At 43.6% G+C, this 19,885-nt stretch overlaps 1 protein-coding gene across 1 annotated transcript in view; it reads right to left on the reverse strand.

The window, feature by feature from the left end:
• The window catches only part of AK7 (adenylate kinase 7), a 1,456,966-nt gene that overhangs the window by 50,608 nt on the left and 1,386,473 nt on the right, over positions 1 to 19,885 (reverse strand). Inside the window, exon 17 of the mRNA XM_069637722.1 lies at positions 4,853 to 5,011. Coding sequence (XP_069493823.1) covers positions 4,853 to 5,011 — 159 coding nt within the window. The remainder of the gene's footprint in view (positions 1 to 4,852; positions 5,012 to 19,885) is intronic.

Genomic DNA, 19,885 nt, shown 5'->3' on the forward strand with positions numbered 1-19,885 from the left:
CCACTTTTATACGCCCTCACCACAGAACCTCTTGCGATATCGATTAGGAACAATTCGGACATCAAAGGGATACAGTGTGGTGAAGTTGAGTTTAAATTGTTGCTGTTCGCAGATGACATTTTATGCTACCTATCCGATATGCAACACTCACTCCCAAAACTACTAGACCAAATAACCTCCTTTGGGGCCTAAACGGCCCTAAAAATTAACAACACAAAGTCTAATGCCACTACAGCAAGAGTACACACCCACGATAGTCCAGGGAACACAGAGGGATGAGGCTTGAAAACAAACAAATAACCTATTGGGGAATTTGTCTCTCTCGAGACCTGACCCGCCTGATAGAAGTTAACTTCACCCCAGCCCTAAATGAACTAGGTGCAGACCTTACTCGCTGGGCCCCTTTGACTCTTTCGTGGTATGGCAGGATGACCTAAATTAAAATGTCGGTCCTCCCATGCCGATTATACTTACTCACAGCGATCCCCACACGCCTCCCAGATTCCTTCTTTGGGAAGCTTAATTCCATGATCTCCCGATTCATATGGCAAGGGAAAAGACCAAGAGTCAAAAGAACCACATTGCCCCGCCTCACCCCCCCACAGAGACTTGAGGATTCGCCCTCCCAGATTTCTTTTTATACTGCGAATATTGTTAGAGCTCACAAGAGACGACATGAACACATTCTGGTCCTACCTGGAGGATATGTACTCCACCCCAAGAAAGTGAGAGACCTGCTGTGGTCCCCGATTAGGACTGTAACAGTGAGAATCAGGGAACATCCAGTGCTGAGGGTAATATGGTCATTGTGGAGGAACGATGGACGAAATGAATGCCTCTCCTCCTGGCCATCCCCTCTGAGCTCAATATGGGGACCCCCCTATAGATCTGGGTAAAAGGGGATTTAAAAAGAGCACACATGTGGTCTGACAATGGCCTGGAGAGGGTGGGACAACCCCTCCTTCCCCAGCAGTGAGGGAGATTCTGGGTGAGAAGGGGGTCACAGTGTTTGACTATTTGCGGTTAAAGGGCATATGTACAGATCCCAGGATCCTGCCTAAACTCTCCCGCCAATTGACAGCCTTTGAACAAGTCATTAACGAGGCCACTTCCATGAAAGGGATCGTATCTAAGATGTACAGAGCAATAGATACAGCAAATCTGGAAGGGAGACAAAGGTTCAAGCAATTCTGGGAGGGGGAGACCAGGAGGGAAATAGCTGGGGAGACTTGGGATCAGGTATATCAGATTATGTTTCATTGGAATCTGTTCATGACGACAATGGAACATAACTTTAAAATGTTACACGGTTGGCACTTAACCCCCTCCAGAAAATGTCCCCACTTCTTCCCAGGGAGTGTGGTATGCTAGGCTCATCCTATCACATGTGGTGGTCCTGTCCCAAAATCCAGGTGTACTGGATGGAGGGCCTTAGTTGGACGAAGGATGTGGTGGTCATAGCCAGTCCTGTGCCCAGATCTACTGCAAGTGCTACTGGGGGTACCGGAGGGAGACAGAGCGGTAAGCTGACTGCCAAGAATGTGGGAGGCAATTTTAAGAGCGACGCGGGTAGAGATAGCGCTAAAATCGAAGATCAGCTCCATCCACTCAATCGCGGACTGGTCAAACAAACTTTGGGACATTTTTATTTTGAAAAACTTACAGCAATGGTAAATGATAAGTGTTCCATAGGGATTGGGGCATGTTTATATTGAAATGGGGTGATAGCAGACCATAATTTGTAAGCAGGCGCCTCAGACAGAGCAGTCTGGTTCAGACTAACGGAAAACATGGAAGAGGCCTCTATGGGGAAGAAACAGTAAATTAAAGAGCCTAAACGCCTATATACTTGGGGCTCCCAGAATCCTTGCTCAAAGAACGCAACAAGTACAAATATGAAGAGGCGAAAGCTGTTACCCTGTGTTGTGCAAGTTGGATTGCAAGGGTGTGGGACGAAATGGGAACACACGCTGTTGATAACATGTAAAGCTTTGCAATGGTTCCTTATGTTATAAATGGAATAAACACAAAGTTAAAAAAAAAAATCCTGGCTCCCATTGAGTCTCTCAGGAGATTTATCAGCCACGGAATTAAGACCCTCGCAGAATTTTCTCTTCAAAAGTGTGGTACTGGGGATTTAGAAGATAAGCAACAACAGGCGAATTTCAATGTTTCTCTCCTTCAAGGCCATACTAGCCATCAATTGGCAGGAGCCATATTCAGTGACATCATGCCCTGTGCTGAGGCACCAGAGACATATTGTGCAGGGATCTGTGATTTATATCTTTGAGTCACAGTCCTCACCTGTTTCGAAGCCTGTAGACTCTAGAGTGGACATTTTAGAAAAAATGCTGAAAGAAATAACCAGCTTTCGTTGAATTAATTTCTGAGGTAAGGTGAACTTTCCGTGAAGCGTGCTGAGCATGCAGACAAACAGAACTGAGGCAACATGTTACGTGCAAGCCATTTATATCGACCTCAATGGCAGATCCGGACGCTGGTGGGAAGAGCTTTGAGGGACTCGGACGTCAAAGATGCACAGAGCCCCCTGCTACCAAATCTTTTTCCCCAAGATCTGTTAAAGCAGGAAATAATATCTAATATGAGGAATCCGTGGGAAGTGCGAGAAACCTGACAGTGTCTCCCTGGCTAGTCCCCAGGGATCTGTCATCCAGGTCGAGCGGACACGGCCATCGCTATTGGATCTAGTTCCTGGTGATGGGCCAGAGAGGGAGGATCGCCTGGATGGGGGGTCCTTGGGCAGTGGGAGACTGACGGGCAAGACGTGGTATTCCCCTTCATTTGACACCTTTTCCCCATCCTACCCCATAGGATATTCCAAAATACTGCACCCCCCCCTTTTCACATGAACACTTTTGCACAACACGAAGAACAACGGACTAACACCAGAGCTGTTGACCTGACATGTTCAACACACACACACACACACCCTCCCCCTCCTCCTCCACCTCCTCCCCCCTCCCCCCCTACCTACCTACCTGCCCTTTCCCACAGGGATAAAAGATGGAGCAGAAGACGAGCAAGGCAGACCGAACATCATAAGAGCTAACTCAGCATGGCAGTTCAAAAGGAGGAGAAAGACGGCACAGATCGAGAGGGTGACAAGGAGAGAGTCGATCTTGCCCTTTCCGACCAAGGCCCGCAAAATCTCTGCAGAGGGAATGATAAGTCCGTGAACAATAGCCAGCGAGTATTGCACCAGAGGTCAATGGTACACAAGACACTCCTCCGCTGATTGCCAAGTCTGGGAGAGATGCTTGTCTCTGTGGTACCAACCATGACTCTGAGGCGAAAGACAGCCAAGCAGTTCATCACAGCCGATGAGTCAACGGGAGTGGCAATAAGAAACCAAACTGTGTTGAATTAAAAGTAGCCAGAGGCTAAATTGAACTTTGAAAAGCAAAAAGACACTATTAAAGAAAAAAGGGGAAAACTAGATACAGAGGAGTCCAGCAACCCGTGGGTGCTCACACAGGAAATTCTAGGCGATTACCCAAAGGTAAAGACTACCGTAACCAAAGGCCTTGGGAAGAGGCAGAGAACAGTCAAAGTGGTCATAAAGGGGTCTCGTAAAATCCTCTGTACCGTCGAAAGTCTTTGACTGACCGAGAACTGTGAAAGCTAAGGGAAGTGACTCCTGCGTGTTAATAAATTAGCACATAAACTGTGTTTCGTAGAAATTAGCAAGAGTGAACTTGGACAAGAGATGCAAATGAAAAGGGAAGGAGTCTAAAAGTCCTATGAGGAATTGTTGGTAAAGGCTGCCAAGAGTGAGCCCAGCAGAGGGAAGCCAACAATCCAGAATAGTGTGTGGAACGCGGTGAACTCGGCCAAGGGGTGTGTACATGAACATTGTGTTACAAAGGTTGACGAGAGTGAACCCGGCAGATGGAAGCCGACAACCAAAAGTCGGCGAGAGTGAACACGGCAGAGGGAAGCTGACAACTGGGGGCAAAGGCCAAAAACCTGTTTAAAAAGACATTAAGATTTGTGAAAGCAAGAAGCATTGCAAGACAATGGGAAGGGAAGTGTCCCCCTTGTCATTTGGGGTCCGATCCTGGCCGAGGCAGATCCAGGGGTGGAAAGTTATCACCCAAAGTTCACTGAGAAAGGAACTGTCTTGTTATTTTGTTGAATACGACTTCTGAGGGGTCTGCGTCCAGAAGAGGGGGACCCAAGGGTGAAGCCATCACCCAAAGTGTTCGCAGAACAGAACTTTGTGTTTGTTTGTTGAGAGCATCAGGCCTCGGAGGCAAGAGACTTTTCATTACAAAGAGACTTAACCATCGAAGAACCTGATAGCTGATACAGAACTGTTAGCTTGTACTGGGATGGCTCGAGCGTGTACTTTGCTCTAAAGTCCCACCTTGTACCATGCTAAAAATTTGGGAAAGGGAGACCTCGAGGCAATCACATTGACGTATTATTTGTGAATGCTTTCTTCTTTATATTGACTATCCTATCCCACACTCTTTCTGTAATTAGTTGTAAGGAATTGGCAATCATTTTTTTTTGTAGTATATGCTTTTTACTTTGACAAGACACCACAAGTACCGCCTTATTTTTCATTTGCTGGTAGACGCTTGCTCCCATCTTAGATTTAGGTTAGACGTTTTTCCACCCGGGACTTGCAGTTTAATAAACACCCTTGAACTGTGATCACTTGTGTCTGTCTTTACTGTTGTCACCATGAGTTCCTTACAGAGGACACGCGCCATTAGAAAATGATATATGAAAAGAAAGTGTGACACCATGAAGCAGCAGATTTAGAATTGAACACTTCGTAGGGGCTAATTTCAGCTTAGATGAAATACTAGTGTGGTCTTCCTACCAGATAGTCGACGGGGTCATCAGGCCTAACTTTGCAGCATTCGTTCAAACCTTCCATGAGCGTTGGCATGACATTCTTCATTAAATAGTTCCTCAGGGGAATGGTCTGTGCCTCGAGAAGCTCCTGTTCTTGTCTCTTTACTTCATCCAAACGTTTATTCTGCAATTACATAAAAATGTCATATATAGTATGAGGTTATTTTCACACTTGTATATATGTAAGGTATTTATAGAGCGTGAACCTATGTGTTAAGCTACGTAATGCTGTACATAGGGGAGATACTCAAAAGGTTACGGGTGCATGATACTGGAAAGGCCATCAACATACTCAGCCACTATACACAGCTGCAACCCTCTAATGCCACCACTTCCATAGCTCTATCATTCAGCTAAAACAAAGTTGAGATCTATGTAAATCAGATTTGCATACTTCAGGTATCGCAAATGGCTGGTGTTACACAGTGCGGGATCAAAAGACACCTTGAAACTCAAAACAGGTGGCAATGCCAACACATTTAGTACAAACAAAGGAGTTGGGACATTGCTAAAATACCTGATTCATTTACTTACCTTTAAGTGTATATCTCTTGCATTGGTGTATTATTGATTCACATAATTTTGAATAGTCCAGGAAACCACATTCTATTTAAACACATTTAAAATCACGATGAGCCTGAATGGAAGGTTCCTGCTGCTTTAAGAGATCGTGCACAACCAGGCCACTGTGACACACTGGGTGCTGCCAACCCTCATGCTATAGATTACGGTTTCACTATAACATTCATGATACACGCGCTTTTCATACAATACATCATTTAACCTCAGCCTATTACGGAGAGGGCAGAGTATGCAAATCTATAAAAGACACCAATACGGGTGAGGTACACTTACAGGGAAGTAAACCCAAGCAAAACAAAAGGGGTGGTGGCTGGAAGGTTTAGATTTAATCTTAACCTCTGGCATTGCTCTGGGCAACCCTCCAGACCATTGTTCTTCACTTGCTAAGCCTTTACAAAAGGGGAAAGACCACATGCAAATAAGGCTTGGTCCCACCCCATAGGGGGCAGTACAGCTTGAATTGCTTGGTGACAACCCTTCTGCACGAGGCCACAAGCATCCCCCCCCGCCGACTCCCAAAAAAACAGGTAAGTAAACCGTCCCCAGTATTGGATCGTTTGGTATATGGATCATTTAGAATACAGAATAATAAACATTCAAGGAAACAATACAAATAAATTCAAACAGATCACACAACGAGGAAGGAAATGAGAAACCAACAATTGCTTCCTTACGTGGGTGGGAAGGTAGGGGGCCTCTCAACAACACAGGTTTCTCATCACTGCCTGTCTGACTTGTGCAGCAAGGTGAGCCATCGAGTCCAAGCGGTACTGCCGGCTGAAAGCGGTACTGCCGGCTGAAGGTATTGTGGTGATGTTGACCTTGAGCATCTTATGTGGTTTGGTCTCCATCATCTTTCACCTTTCTTCTGGCTTTTGGTAAGGTTTAAGATTTACTATTTGCCCGGTTGTGAGGATGTAGTTAAAGAAATTCTGCACTTTACCGGGTTGCTCAGAAAAGACCTCTGGAAACTGGTCTAAAAGATCTTGAAAATGTTCCTGTTAGGAGAGTGGTGGATGTTGAGGTACTTGCTGTTTGTCGAGGTTGGGGACTGGATTGAGGGTGGCCATAGTCACTGTAGTCTTGTGCATGGGATCAACCTTCCACTCTTTCAAAGGGTTTATTTGATAGATCTGGGTTTTCTGTCTGTCTGGTTGGGCCACTACATAATTCACTGGACCTTTTTTTCAAGAAGTTTGTAGGGACCATTCCACTTAGAAATAATGTTGTTCTCAGAGGTGGGAAGGAGAACTAGGATAGATTCTGCAAGGGAAAAATACCTGTCTCCCGCTTGCCTATCGTATAGGGATTTTTGATGTTCTTGGGCCCTACCTAGGTGATTTCATTACAGCATCCATATGTGACTTTGATTACTGGCCCGTCTGGGAAATGGGTAGGATTGCTTCAACTCTTTCTTCCCAGGTCTCATTCAACATATCTAATACGTCTTGCGGTTCTCGCCCATGTAGTTATTCAAAAGGTGAAACGCCTAGTGATGACTGAGGTGTTATTCTAACCACAAATAACGGCCACAGGATCATAATGCCCCAGGTTCTGCCATCTTCATCTACCGCAAAGTTTTGATGAGTAACATCTCTTTTACGCCGTTCATGATCTTCGACAGAAAAGTGGTAACCTGATCAGTGAGGATTTCCTTGGAAACCTTAACTTTCACAGAAAAGGAATGAGATGCTTCAGGATCTGTTGACTAGTATTGTTCCAGATGGGAAATGCCTCGGGGTAGTGGGTTGCATAGTCAACGATCACTAAGATGTACTTATTCCCCAATTTTGATGGTTTTAGTGTGCCCATTATGTACATGGCTATTCTAAACAAGGGGAGTGGTTGTAGTGGGGCCGGGGATATGGGAGTGGCTTTGGTTTTCTGGCTGATTTCCCATGTGGCGACAGAGTTCTTCACATCTGCGAACACTCCCGGCCAGTAAAACCTGGATATCACCTGGGTTTGAGTCTTCCTTATCCCCTTGGGGATGGCTGTGAGATGGGAGTGGGACAACTCCAGCACTATACTTGACTGTGAGGAACCACTAGTTAAGTCTGGTGAAGCATATCTTTTCCTATGTCTCCTCTGTACAGTATTCCTTTTTTAAGGAAAGAAAAGGGACTGGTTTTTCTACGACCCTGCTCCTCCGAGGTTACCCTCCCAAAGGTGACCACTAAGTCAGGGTTGTTCCTTTGTGTGAAGGCAAGATCTGGTGGCGGGTCTATCTCTTCTGCCTCTCTCTCCCCTCAGGCTTCTCTCCAACAAGGTCGACCTCTCCAAAACCCATTGATCCCCTCTCTGTTTCGAGTAAAGTTTCTTTTTCTTGGGGTATTGGGATGGGCTCTGTGAGGGGTCAAAAATGTGAGGCAGACAACTTTGTAAAGGTTTCTTAACAGACGCCATTTCATTAAATTAGAAGGTTGGATACATGCCTCATTATCTCTACCCTCATGAGGATTTCCCTGCCTAAAATAAACTAAAGTAAACACTCTAAGAAAGGATATCTGTACCTCACACTTATGCATACAATAAATAAATAAGGAAATGCATGGCAGTTCAAAACAATAATGATTGAATTCGTAATGTAACCACAGTCTCTTCTTATAACCTGGGCGAATTCCCCTCAGATTCAAGTTGGATTCTGCTTCACAGTTCAAGACAAGAAAATAAGGAAATCCTGATTTGTAAAAAAGTTCCAACACAGTTCTTTGCACCTAAAACTCAATACCCCAAGGTTGCGCTTCTAGGTGTAATGAATAATTAGTACAAGTTTGAAATTTGAAGATATGGATTAAGTTTTAATGGTGGTCATATGAAGAGCCTTGCCATTAAAGAAACCAAGTTGGAAAAAACAAATAACAGTATAGTTGAATTCACCATCTCAAAAAGAAAAACTGAGAAAATAATAGTAGTTGGCAATTGGACCATCTCAGAAGGGACTAAGCAGCGCTACCAGCATTTGTTTAGGAAACATTACACTGGAGATAGAAGAAACATAGAACAGGAGACCAAGTCGAACCATTTTCCATGCAAAAACTTGAATAAATCAAGACCATGTAACGAATAATCTAAATATATTATAGCTACCATTCTCCCAAATGGAGATCCTAATTGAAATTACTGTACCCTCAAACTATTACCAATTTTCCTCCCGATGAACCACTCCAAATCTAGAGTGGGGAAACACGTGTAGAGGACTTGAGGACCTTTTTGAGAACCCTTCACCAACCAGGAGCCTTGACCTACACCTATTTAAGGATTTTCCAACAAAAATCTTAAAGACATGAAAACTTAAGGATCTTCTTGGGAACTAGAACGAATTAGGAGTCTGGACATCAGAAAATTCAATATCCGAATCAAGGAGTTTGTAACAATCAAGGCACCTTTGCATCAGCCTACACAATCATTTGGAATAAAAGCATCCCGATAACAATTTAACAAAACTCTATTGAACTAAGAGCCTGGACATCAGTATTACGCTCACCTGGCTCCCACAGGGGCGTCGATCGGACCCGGACAGCTGCGACCTCCTCCAACGTGAAGCATAGTGCAGAGATGACAGACTGGACTGGACCGCCTAAACTCCTCTGCTTGACCCGTAGAAGTATTCTTCTGCAAGTGGAGATAGGGATTTAGCCACCCGTGGATTTTTGTAATGGTACCCCACTGTTCTCCCCACTAATTACCACCGATATTCACTTTCAGTAAGCTCACCTTATGTTTGTAAATGATGAGCTCTCCATCCTGCGTGGAATGCAGGGGCGCATAGATACCAGTTACTTCACTGGTTTGAAGGCGTTGGAAGAGTTCCAGATGAATATTGACTCTGAGGTTCCAGGCGAGAACCCGTAAGTATAAAGCTCTCAGAGTTCACTATGTCCGATGTTCACTCTTGTACCTTCCTTTCTTGTGTTGCAGCTGGGTCCAAGGGAAGATTGTCTGTGGCAGCTGATGGTGTTCAGGTAAGAGTCTGTATTACCCAACACTGTCCGGCAAAAGATGCGTGTGTTTAAATTTCTGGTTTCACTCGCCTTACAGGTGTGGCGTAAGAAGTTGCGGAATAATGCCTTTGGTTGTTAATCAGGTAAATCTATGGTGGAGAGGTTGTATTTGTTGGCTATCTCGGCTCACCTTATGTTTTTGTCCCCTAGATGGTGGAATTCGGCGGAGAAAAGGATGGAGGCCGCGCCGGATTGAAAAATGCTTTGAGGACTGGCGAGTATGGCCGGCGCTGCAGCTGGCGATGCGACGCGTGTAGAATAATGTCCTTTTCAAGTTTGAAGACATGATGGATCCGGAATTCAGGTAAGGATCGAAATAATATCTGTTTTCTAACCTTTCCTTCTTCTTTCTTCTATTGCTAGGATCTCTGGATTCGAGACGGGCGTGGCTGAAGACTGGATGCCGACTGCAGGCACGGTGAGCGTTACGCTGCTGGATGCAGAATAACGCGAAGCATGTGCTTCTGTTCGGGCGTGGTTTAAATAGCCTCCAAAGTAGTTCCAGGTAAGAAGTCCCTAGAACCACACCCGAGTAAAAAATAGTCCCTGTAGTAAAATAGTCCCATCCAGGCCTCATGTTGTCTTGGATTCATTTGCAGCATGGTCTGCATGAGGTAAGTAAAGTCTATGAGCCTGGCGCCTATGGTGCCAGGACTGAACCCAGACAGCCCCCAGCCGGGGCTGCTGAGGTTTTATTAAATATCTGGATGCCTGCTCCCGGGGCTGATGGGCTTGATCCGGATGCCCAGGGGTAGGCATCATGACAATCAGCAAAGACCAAGTCTGAGCAACTACTATTATTTTCTTTGTTTTTCTTTTTGAGATAGTGAATTCAACTATACTGTTATTTGTTTTTTTACAACTTTGTTTCTTTAATGTCAAGGCTCTTCATATGACCACCATTAAAACTTAATCCATATTTTCAAATTTCAAACTTGTACTAATTATTCATTACACAGAGAAGCACCACCTTGGGGTATTGCGTTTTAGATGTGTTATAGACCTAACCTTTAGTTGACCAACCCAAGTGGGCGCCAACACTGTCCCAAAGGCTGAAAGTCTCTTTAAACAGTTCTTTGCAACTTCAATTTATCAACAGAAAGTTCCAACACGCCAGTGATTGAACGAAGAATATAGACGGCTCTTACTCTTCCTTGAACAAGTATACGATTTATCCTCCTAGATAAAGGATAGTTTCTCAGTTCATCAATAGCAAAACTAAATGTCTTGATCAGGATGATTTGCCACAGCTGATAAGTTCTAAGGAAGTACAACTGCTTTGTAACAGATTTACACAGTTCTTCCTTCAGCACCACAAACATAAATTGTCTGCCAGGACCACTTTGTGGCACTTCGTCAACTTCCACCTGGTATAATGCCATACCAGGCCTACTCTTCCAAAGATTTCCCATTCGGCTATACTCCCCTGTCCGAACAGCATTTCGCAACAAGTGCTTTTGTGGTTAGATCAACTGACAAAAGATTCACAAACGCTTTACAGTATTCAACAGTTTACAGCTTCAAAACATTTAACAACTTTTGAGGGAAAACAAGATCCACATTGGTGGTCTTTAATACTCTCCTGCAAGCAATGCTCCTCTCCTTCTGAATATCCTTTTCCACAAGGGTAACCTTTTTAACACTCATTTTCCCACTGCACAAGAAACCAAATACTGATATGGATAGGGTCTCCCTTCACTTTGTCAATGTGAGTTTATACCAGCTTTTACCATATGATGGACAAAGTATGTGCAACAATGTACACAGCTTCCGGACCTTTCATTAGCCTCTTTCTGCCGTTGGCAATATCTGCTGGATTGTATTTTCCTTGTTTTTAGTCTCTCTTGGATTGGGCAATGCTTGTAGGTATTCATTCTTAACAATATTACTGGGATGCTGGGTTTTTCACAGACTCACACAGTTTAAAGTTACAGTCATTTGGTTTTGTTACATAAAGCTTTTGCTGCTTTTCAATAGTTTGATATTCAAAATTACTTTGAGAACCACTTTCACTCATATGCTAGTGCCGCTTTCGCTGCTTTTCAATAGTTCGGTATTCAAAAGTACTTTCAAAAGTACTTTCACTAATATGCAAGGTCTGCTTACTCGCTGAAGGCCTGCCTCGACCACGCAAGTGGGGTCACTACCAGCTTGTGAACTCAACTGGTAAGGTGTGCGCTTCCAATCCGCCCACCACTTGCAAGCTTCTCGTGACCTGTTAAACTGCTTCTCTTAGTCCGTCTTCGCCCGCGCCACCTGCAATAGGAGCTCCTTTTGCTCCAGTCACCGGAGACAGCCTTGCGGCCCTCGGATGCAAGTCAGCCAACTCAGACAGCTTCCTCAGAAGAAAAGCTTCCCTCGCTTTTGCTTTCCGCTGCACGACCTCTGCACTTAAAGGTTTTGGGAGACACAGACCCTCTCAGGACCAGAAGCTGATTTCTGCCGAACAGTAGTCCTGGCGTCTTCTCTCTCGTACAGCTTCTGCCTGGGCTGCCCGCACAATCCACACTGTTTCTGCTTCTTGCTCCCTCTGCTCCACTCTATGGCCTGCACCTGAGTGAGCATTTTAAGCCTCTCTGTCTCGCTTAGGTGTGGGTCACCTGAATTAACAATCTGACTCCTGCAACACTGTACCTCTTTAGCCCTCTTCTTCGTCCCAGTACTTAGGGAACTATGGGACTTGCAGTCCCCTAATGCCAAAGTTAGGTTTTCGAGTTTGATTTTTATTTTGAAATCCAAGTCTGTGTCTTATAATATTCTTTAAAGGAACATCACAAGAATTAGTCACCAGACTTGATTGAAAGAGGCAGGCAGTTCTTTTAAGCCATTATTATTCACAGATTTCCTTTCACTGTGCCTTTGTATGTTAGGGAGGTCTTTAGTTTTACAAGTCTCCAGGATTTATATTCCTCCCCACCTCCCCACTAAGGCCTAGGATTTTGTGATTGTTTTCACCCCTATTTATATGTGTATCTTGTGGAACAGGAACAAAAATAATGGTTATTACAACAAGCCATTACATACTTTGGCATTGAGGAGACATCCTCCCTAGAGAAAGACAAATACTGCGTCTCATCCCATGGAGTCCTCTCATTCCCCTGGGAATGTTCTCTTCCCAGGTGATCCTCCTGTAGAACATCAGCCCCAAGGTCAGGAACAGAAAGTGTCTGCCTTTCCCTGGTGACCTGGGAGGAGACTTTAGGCAGAGATTTAGTGAGAATTCTGTAGGATTCATTGCACCTCTCTCAGGGATTCCATGGGCTATGGGTTCCCCCTTTTTAACTAAATACTTAGAGGTTGCATGGTTATGGAGGATATACTTCACCTCTCCCCTATAATCGTGATTTACTACCCCAATGGCAACATCTAGGGCATATGGCCAGGCCCATCCAGACTTTGTTGCCAGCCTGATATTGGTCCTAGGTGGCAGGGAACGACATACCTGTGGGTATTAGATGTCTCTCCTTCGGTAGTATGGAGATGGTTCCCACACTATACAAGTCAAAAACAATGGATTGGTGAGTGGCCAGGGTTAAGGCTTTAGCGCTCCCAATGATTTTTGTAAAAAAAGAAGGGGTCCCCAGTTGGTATTAACTGGTGTACATCCCACTTCTAACACCATATATGGTGAACCAGAAGAAGGAGTCAGACAACTTAATGGCATTTTCAAAAGGGTTTCATTCAAAATAAAATAAAAATGCCTAACTTGCCCTATAGCTATGAGGGCACTTGCCTACCTAAAAAAAGTAAAGCTAAGGGTGCATGTCCAGTCCAAATAAAAAGTCTTTCGTTCAAATCCTAAGCAACTAACTGGCCCTATCACTTTGGAAAAACACCGGACTAAAACGAAAAGAGGGGCTTGTATGATAGTCTTGTTATGGACTTCTGCCTGGTCCACTTGTAGGTTGTCAGTCTTAAGTTTCTTGTAGCTTGTCTTCACAGCTTTAGTATCAAATCCTTTTGGAAAATTATTATCGCCAGTATGGATTTCTCCCTTCCTTCGATAAGGAAACATACCTGTTTTTCAACATACCAATCCCTCCAGGAAGACTTTAAAAATATACTTCATTTCCCACCTTTGTAGTGTTGGGATTCCCAAAGTCAAGTAACTGAAAAATGTCTTATTTCTTGTGACAAAATGTGTCTTTATAGTTTCCTGTGATTTCATGCACTTTGCTGTCTGTATTTACAGAGTATTCAACCTCACTTTACTCGGTTTCAACATAGGACCTAGCCTTGGGTTTCCTTGGTTCTTAGTGGTAATTTCAGCTTTGATATACAGAGTCCATATATTTCCTATCATACCGTGGGGCCGTGTTCCCTTCATGTTCTCTTAACTTTTCATACTTTTGTTGGCTATTCCAGCCTTGCATCAGGGTGTTTATATCCCTTTATCTCACAGATAGTGGGGCTGTTTGCCCATTACGTGCTCTTGACTTTACAGACTTTTGGCAGCTATTCCAGACTTGCATAATGTGGTTTGTATCCCTTTCTCTCTGGATAAGTATGGCTGTGTGCCCATTAAGTTCTCTTAGTGTTTCATATCTGCGTCGCTTTCAGTGCTCTTGGAAACCCCCAGTCGTAAAACTCGGTCGCCTTCTGTGAGATTTTATATAATTTTAGCCCACTTACCGCTTATTAGGAGGTGTGAGAAGCAGTAGAAGTAATGGGAATCAGCGCGTGGCACTTGAAACGGAGTCTGGATGTGAACAGACTGCATGCCAAGAGCTCAGTGCTGTACCCTGAGGGAAAAGCGCAATGGCAGAAAAACCCTCAAGAAGTATCACCAATGAATTTGAAGATCCAGCAGGCAGTTTAGAAGCAGTCTCTTGGTGGACAGAACGACTCTAGAAGACCCTCTGTAGAATCCAGTAGTCAGGTAAGAGAAAAATAGAGCAGAGTTGGAGGAGGTATTGCGGAGGATGAAGGAATCAGCAGTCAGGAACAGCCCGCCGAGAAGCAGTAAAAGCTAGAATGAATAAAAAGGAATGAACTGAGGAGACAGCAGGACATTCAAATCAGGAGCGGGAGCTAGATGAAATGTCAAAGATGGAACTTGAAGCAAACAACTAAAGTTAAACAGCGTTGGTACTCACAGGAGTTCAGATGCACCTCTCTAGCATTCTGTTCTTGACTTGTACCTTGTGCTGGCAGTAAAAGCTGCCATCTTGGTTGAAAACTAGACTGCTACAGAGACGGCATAATGGTGCCACAGGCTGCGGTAAACACCAGAGTCGCCATAGCAACCAATGCCACAATCTGACAGTATGCCCACTCCCAGGACTTGCAGGACCGGATTTCCAAGCGTGAAATTGATGGAATCTCCACACAAACTTGGGGGCATGCATATGGGATGCCGGTTCCTGGGAGCGTTCAGATGGGTCATATCCTTCCCAATCGACCATGTATTGTAGAATTCCTCTATAATACAGTGAATCACAGATCTTAACAACGTATTCAGGAATACAGTCAACCAAGACTGGAGGGGCTATTGCTTTGGCGTTTTCTTTTCTGGACAGACAAAAAGGCATTGGGAGTGAAGTCTGTAAAACAGGATGAATCCTTTGCCACGATGGTGGTAAAGAGAGTCTATAGGCAACAGGATTGATAACTTTAATTACATGGAATGGTCCCAAATACAACAGGGAAAGTTTGGAAGATTTAAATCTTCAGGATAGGTGTTTTGTAGACTAACAAATTTTATCGCTGACAGCACTTGACCTGTTCTCGTGACCTTTGCAGATGTTCAAGAGCTACTCTGTGTCCTTCTTGGATGGTGGAGATGTGTTGATCTATGGAAGGTACGCAAGTGACTGCAACGTTTGGTATGGGAAAGGCTGATGGGTGGTATCTATAGGCACAAAAGAAGGGTGGAGTCCGTAAAGAAGAGTGTAATGAATTGTTGTATGCAAATTCTGCCGTTGGTAATAAGGAAACCCAATCATCGTGAACAGAGGCAGAGAAACATCAGAGGTATTGTTCCATAGTTTGATTGGTCCTTTCGGTGAGACCATTGCTTTGAGGATGGGACCCTGAAGACAATGCATCTTGGACACCCAAACTATAACATACAACAGACCAAAAACGAGACCTACACTGCGTTCCTCTATTGAATATTATAGTGGATGGCAAACCATGTAGACGGAAGATATCCTTGAGAAATACGTTTGCCATTTGACATGCATTCGGAACTTAGGCAGCGGTGTGAAATGTGCTTGCTTGGTAAATGTATCCACTGTCACCATGATGGTGGTGTGTCCCTGGGATTCTGGAAGATCTGTAATGAAATCAGCGGTGATTATTTCCCAAGGCCTAGAAGGAAGGGTTGGTTGATAAAGTTTACCAACTAAAGCCATAGTAGGTCATTTGTTTTGAGCACATACAGGGTATGTGGTTACATATTGAACAATAACTAACAAGTGAACAATAAATAAATAAATAGAATATAGATGAATACCAGGTCATAGAGTGGGCCACCAGAAATATCGGAAGAGCTAAGTCTTGAGTGGTTCCCAACCCTCTATATCCAGTGCTTTTACTGTTGTGGCAGAGAATCATGACTTGCTGTTGTAATTTTGCAGTTGGTATAAAGACCTGATTTCCTTTTATGAGTATTTCTTAGTAAGTAGGAGCGATTCCTCCTTTGGATTGGCTTGAAGGAATGTATTGGTACTTTAAGATCCTGAGGTAAAGTATTGACGTGTAGTACAACGGTGTAGGGACTGAACATATGTCATTTAGAGCAATTGCAAGGAATATTTATGTTTCTACGAGACAGAGCATCTGTCACGATATTTTAAGAACCTGGAATGTAAGTGATACAAAACTGATATTGTGCAAAGAATTATGCCCATCATGCTTGTCGGCTGTTTTTACATTCCATGTTCTGTGAGACCTTTTGATTTTTATGGTCAGTTCTTACTTCAACAGGATACCATGCTCCAAGTAAGAAGTGCCTCCACTCTTTGAACGCTGTTTTGATAGCTAACCGCTCTTTTTCGAGAACTGTATAGTTCCTTTCACTGTCAGAGAGGTGTGTGAAAGGTAAGCGATGTGGGTGTTCCAGTTGATCAGGTTGTTCTTATAACAGTATGGCACCCAAGGCATCTTCTGATGTGTCTGCCTCGACAATAAAGGGCTTTTGGACGTCAGGTTGAATCAATACAGGAGCAGAGGTGAAGGAGTCCTTTAAAGTATGGAAGGCAGTGTTTTGTAAATCACTCCACTCAAAAGGGATGTCTTTCTTTAGCAGATGAGTAATGGGCAGAATCAGGTTAGCATACTGTGCTATGAATCTTTGATAGAAGTTGCATAGTCCAAGGAAGCGTATTTCTTTTACCGAACGAGGAACAGGCCAGTCAAGTATTGTCTTGATTTTTTGGGGGATCCATTTCTATGCAGTCTGGAGTTAGTATATAACTGAGGTAGGGAACACTGGTTACAGAGAAGAGAAATGTTTCTGGTTTGACCAATAGCTGGTGTTTTCGTAGCCTGGCGAGAACTTCTTTGATGTGATCAACATGCTTGTCAGCAGAATCAGAGTAGATCAGTATTTTGTCCAGATAAATAATGACTGTTTGAAAGAGCAGGTCAGAGAATATGTGGTCTACAAAGCGTTGAATTACGGAGGGAGCATCAGTTAAGTCAAATGGCATAATCCGATATTCGTATTGACCAAAAGGGGCTCTGAATGCTGTTTTCCATTTATCACCATTGAGTATCTGGATTCAATGGTACGCTCCTCGAAGATCACATTTTGTAAACCGAACTGCCCCTCGGGCCGCCTCTAGAATGTCATCGATGAGGGGTAGCAGGTATTTATCTTCGATGAGCAGCATTCAAATCCCTCTAATCAAGGCACAGGCGTAATTCCTTGCAGTCCTTTTTTGGGACGAAAAAGAGAGAGGCCCACAAGGTGCTTTGGATTCCCTTATTAGGCCACTTTGTGTAGGTTCTTCTGAAGGTATTCTTTCAGGGCAGCCCTCTCTGTTTCAGACAATACAAACATTCTACAAAAGGGAACAATTGCTTCCGGTTGTAGGTCTATAGCGCAGTCGTATGCACGATGTGGTATAAGAAATTGCACTGTTTGTTCTCCTAAAATATCTATATATTCCTGGTATTCAGGAGGAACCATATAAATGTTTCCAATAGTAACAGTCGTAGGTTTTTGATTAGTAGATGGAATACCATCTGGTTGGCTATTCTGAACAGGAGGGTAGCAGTGATCCATACAGTGGGTGAACATAGATGTGCAACATGAGCCGTCCAGTCAATGGTGGGGTTGTGCATCTGAAGCCATGTAATTCCTAAGACAAGAGGGTAATGAGCAGCCCTGATTAGATCAAGCACCACAGTCTCACAATGGTTGTTGATCTTCATAGATATCGGAAGCATGTGGGCAGTGATAGAGCAGAACTGAGCAGGTTTATGCCTTCTACCTGTTGTGCTACAGCTTTTTCTTTCCATGGGATGGTGTGTTTTTGGGCCCCTTCTGTATCCATGAATAAACCGGCTGCCCTGCAATCAATGAGGGCAGCTGTTTCTATAGATGCAGAGAGTATTTCAAGGATGACACACAAAACCAAAAAGGAAACAGCAGTATCATTGGTAGCACAAAGAGGTTTAAAGGGACATTCAATGACTTCTCCCCAATCCATAGTCCCTACTTTGGGCGGGATCTCTCGCTTCCCTGACATCTTGGGGGTATTACTGGACAGTCTCGAAGGAGATGTGTTGCAGAGGCACAATACATACATAGTCCTTTGCCTTTTCTTCATTTTCTTTCTTAGTCAGAGAGGGGACCTCTAGTGGTTCCTAATTGCATAGGTTCCTGTTCAGGTGCACAACCATCGCCAACGGTAAAACGCTGTCGGAGAGTACATGATTTCTTCTTTTCGACTTTTCTTTCCAACATCCGATAATCCATTTGGAAAACAAGAGCTATCAATTCAGAGAAGGAGTCTGGATGTGGTATCCTTGTTAACTCGTCTTTAAGGTCTTCATTCCAACCCCTTCTGAACAATGTGAATTGTGCGGACTACTGCCACCCGTATTCGGATGCCAAATGTTTAAACTTGGTAACGTAGGACATGATGTCCGAAGAACCTTGCGTGATATCCAATAGGGATTCCTGTGTAGTGTAGGTAAGCTCAGGTCTACCAAACATTTACTTGAAAGATTGCAGGTCCCGGATCACAGGGCTATCGGCTGTAACCATTGTGGTGGCCCACGCAAAAACACTCTTAGTTAGGTTAGAAACAATAAAACCTATTTTTGCTCTGTCTAGGCATACATGAGTTTGTTCAAATGGATTAGCAGAATTTGCTAATTAAAATGTTCTTGATTAGCCAACAAACATATCAGATTAGCAATTTTGTACTAATATTTTAAATGTCACCGAAAGTTATTTGGACCCATGACCTAACATTAGCAAGAATACAGAATTTCTATGTACCTCTGAAGTAATACATTAATGTGGTGAGTGTCTGTAAAATTTAAAGGTTAGCTGCATGAATGGACAAAAGAAGGTAGATGCGATAAAAAGGCTTTGAAAACATTTCAGTGCAAGGCTGTGTGTGGCTGGGTGCAGTTAGTGTTGTACAGGGCAGTTTCCTTCAAATTGTACACTTGACTCTTCATTTTCTGTGTAAGAAGTTTAGAAGTTTCATAAAACCAAAAAGTTCACAATGTTTATGAAAAGTCATATCCTAAGACATAGTACTGTTTTGCGGCAGGGAGAGTAATGTCAACTTCAGGTTGACAAGATGGCCCTTGCCTGTCATTGATAACGACTGTTTTCAATGGAGTGTTAATTATGACTTTCAGGGAGAGGGCAGGGCCGCTAACGGTCCCCAAGCCCTAGTCAGGTAAGCACAAGCGCAGCATTCCAGCCCTACGCATCCATGAAAGCAATATATATCGCTACTAGCACTGGGAGCAGTAGATCTGTAGCTGCACATACTGGATGGAATTGATCACTACTTTGTGTAAACTTCTAGTTAGCTTTGCATTCATTGTGCAAGAGGAAATAATGTAAAGGACTAAGCAGAGTGGATGGTGTAGCAGGCAGAGAACTGGGCAAAGTAGGTGACATACTGTCGTTTTGCAACCATCTCACTTTCAGGGGAGTTGGTATATAGCAACAGGGTGAAACAATAGGATGACAAGGAATCTGAGATCAGCTGATTGGTTAAGCACCAGTTGCACAGATTATGCAATCAGCAGGTCATAGTACTAGGTTTTCCATCAAAGGTATTTGGCCATGTGATCAAGTACATTTTCAAAAGTGTTCACATGTCAATATGATGAATTTTCCGCAACAAAATTAAATATAGTTCACAGTATGAGATTGAGAAATAATTACTTAAACTTTACTGAAAAACATGTAGATAATGCATTGTCACAATACT

Source organism: Ambystoma mexicanum, chromosome 14, assembly GCF_040938575.1.
Source record: "Ambystoma mexicanum isolate Mex_15411 chromosome 14, UKY_AmexF1_1, whole genome shotgun sequence".
Lineage (NCBI taxonomy): Eukaryota > Metazoa > Chordata > Amphibia > Caudata > Ambystomatidae > Ambystoma > Ambystoma mexicanum.